This window comes from Aplysia californica, unplaced genomic scaffold (genome assembly GCF_000002075.1).
Source record: "Aplysia californica isolate F4 #8 unplaced genomic scaffold, AplCal3.0 scaffold00106, whole genome shotgun sequence".
NCBI classification, from domain to species: Eukaryota; Metazoa; Mollusca; class Gastropoda; order Aplysiida; family Aplysiidae; genus Aplysia; species Aplysia californica.
In genome coordinates this window covers 1323152-1325501 of record NW_004797376.1, presented here as the reverse complement: position 1 = coordinate 1325501, position 2350 = coordinate 1323152, and the positions used below count along the sequence as shown (strand labels likewise).

General features: G+C 41.1%; 1 protein-coding gene across 1 annotated transcript in view; it reads left to right on the top strand.

The window, feature by feature from the left end:
• LOC101862791 overlaps positions 1-2350 on the top strand; it is a gene marked incomplete at its 5' end in the record, with an annotated part of 120693 nt that overhangs the window by 34602 nt on the left and 83741 nt on the right. Inside the window, 2 exon segments of the mRNA XM_013080934.2 lie at positions 1049-1379; positions 1971-2003. Of these exon segments, the coding sequence (XP_012936388.1) occupies positions 1049-1379; positions 1971-2003 (364 nt within the window).

The following is a 2350-nucleotide window of genomic DNA, read 5'->3' as shown; positions in this document are numbered from 1 at the left end:
AAAAGAACAGTCAAATTTGTCACAGTGGAACGCTAATTGTTGGAGAGAAAAGAGGTCATCTTAGTCAGGTGGACGTCTTGAAAAGTTTTATTGTAATGTAGAAAAAACGCAAGAGGCGGATTTGGAAGTAATATTTTGTACAGTTCATTATAAGATGAATGGCGGGTGCTCTGGTGTGGTTTGCTCCTTCTTTCCTATCAACATCTATCGTCCTTATCTCCCCTCTTTCTTTTAATTGTTTGTTACTCTTCTGTAACACCTCTAATCTTTGGCACTTGTGTTACCTTAATGTGCTGCAAGAGTCGTAAAAGTCTTAAGAGAACTATTAAAAAAAAGATAATTCAGAAGGCGGGCTGCTTGTCCATGTCCTGTCAGATTCAATCAAGAATGAGTGGATTACATCATCCCAGCAGACAGAGGGAGGTACTCCTTAGAATACATTTTCTTCTTGGGAGTCGGAACTCACACCTCTGTGTAATGGCGAGGAGCCTGATCATTGCAGTACTGACGCCAGTTGGTTATTCTTTGAGCCTGAGCAAGATTGAAAGAGATAAGGATAGGAAATGTAATATGTGATGACTCGAAACTGTCTGTTTGTTGCTTGTTTAACAGTTTAAAAAACTGATAAGTTGCACTGTGTAACTGTGACTAGTTTTCTGCTTTAGTTCATATAATGTGCAAAGTAAATTCACATCATTCTCTGTCTCCCTTACATTGCCCCCCCCCTTTACTCTCTCTCTTTTCCGTTCCTCCTCCTGTTCCCCCCTCTCTCTCTCATTCTCTCTCTCTCTCTCTGTCTCGATCTCTTTCTCTCTCTCTCTATCTATTTTCTCTCTTTATCTCTTTGTCTGTTTGTCTGCCTGTCTCTCCTTTACTCCCTTTTCCTCCTTACTATTTTATCTCCAGCTCCTTAAATCTCGTACAAATTTTTTTTCCGCAGTCTATTAAAGGGCGACCCCCCTCCCACTCCAAGGATAAAAAACTAAATATTTATTATTAGGCGTCTTATCTAATTTATTCTATGATGTTTCACAACCAATTATCACAGGCGCCATCGTCAGAGGACGGATTCGGCTGGAGACCCACACAGCGAACCGACTCCTCCAGTTCCTTCCCATCCTACAACAACAACAACAACGATAATAATAACATTGCGGCAGTGGATCAAGCCACACCGGACCGCGTCTTTTCACCCCCACCGCCGCAGCAGCAGCTGCCATCGTCTGCCCCGAGCTCTACGGAACCAGCGAGCGCCACTTCCTCCCGGAGCTTTGACGTCACAGACAGCAGACACATGAATGGTGACGCCGGGGCCGGGGACGAAGGACGACTCCCGCCCACCCAGAGCCCTTACATAACTCTGTTGCAGAAGAGCAGAGGTAAGCAAAAAGTAGTGGGCCCTAATAAACGCGTTTCGCTGTTTTAGGGTTCTCTTTTTTAAAAGTTGACCTATGTTATTAATATTGTGTCTCGTAACACTGTTTTAGCCCTGAAGCATGTTAGGGTGTTTACTGGTTTTCATTTTGTGCAGTATTTTAAAGACAATGGTTTGTGCTCGCAATTGGTAGAATAATATTTATGTGATATTATAAAAGGTGCATGTTACATTCTTACTTACTGTCTTGAATTCTAAGGGTCTACACATGAATTCAAAACAACCTTACTGGAAGAAATGTCCACATTGGACCTTTCTCCTTACAGGTGGCTGTTAAATTTAATTTTGTTCTCTTGCATCCTCTTTTTATTTTTCAGGCCAAGCGACGTATTCTAATTTGTTTTGTTCTCCTTAATAGTGTCATCAATTTCTTTGAAAAAATTACGTCTTCTGTTGTACATCGCAGATCCAGATGAGCATTATAGCCCATCTGTGAAGCAGTGGAAAACACCTTTCGTTTCATCAAATCTTTATTATGTATATCCTCGAGGGAGGCTAACACCTATTAATTTCAAACTGTGACTGTTGATTTCAGAACTGAAATTATTGGAAGATGAAAAATTGGCTGGTAAGAAAGACGTTATAACCCACCCATATTGGTTTGTTGACACTGCGATTGTCAAATCAGCTTCGCACTTGATGTTCTGCTAAATATAATTTGATTTCATTTCTTTGATATGTGTTTCCTTTCCCCATTTCTTTGGAAGTAAATCGAAGGTAAATTTTTCTTTTGTTGAACGAAAATAATTTGGGAATCCCGGGCTAAGAGCCAAACTGGCGTGTCTTGACTTTGGAACGATGTATACTATTTTTTTCTCTCTCGTGAAATCAAAAGTCAGGGATCGCCACATAATATGTCTGGCATATTTGCAAACTCAGCGTGTAGCAACATTTTTGGGGGGTGTGTGGGGGGCT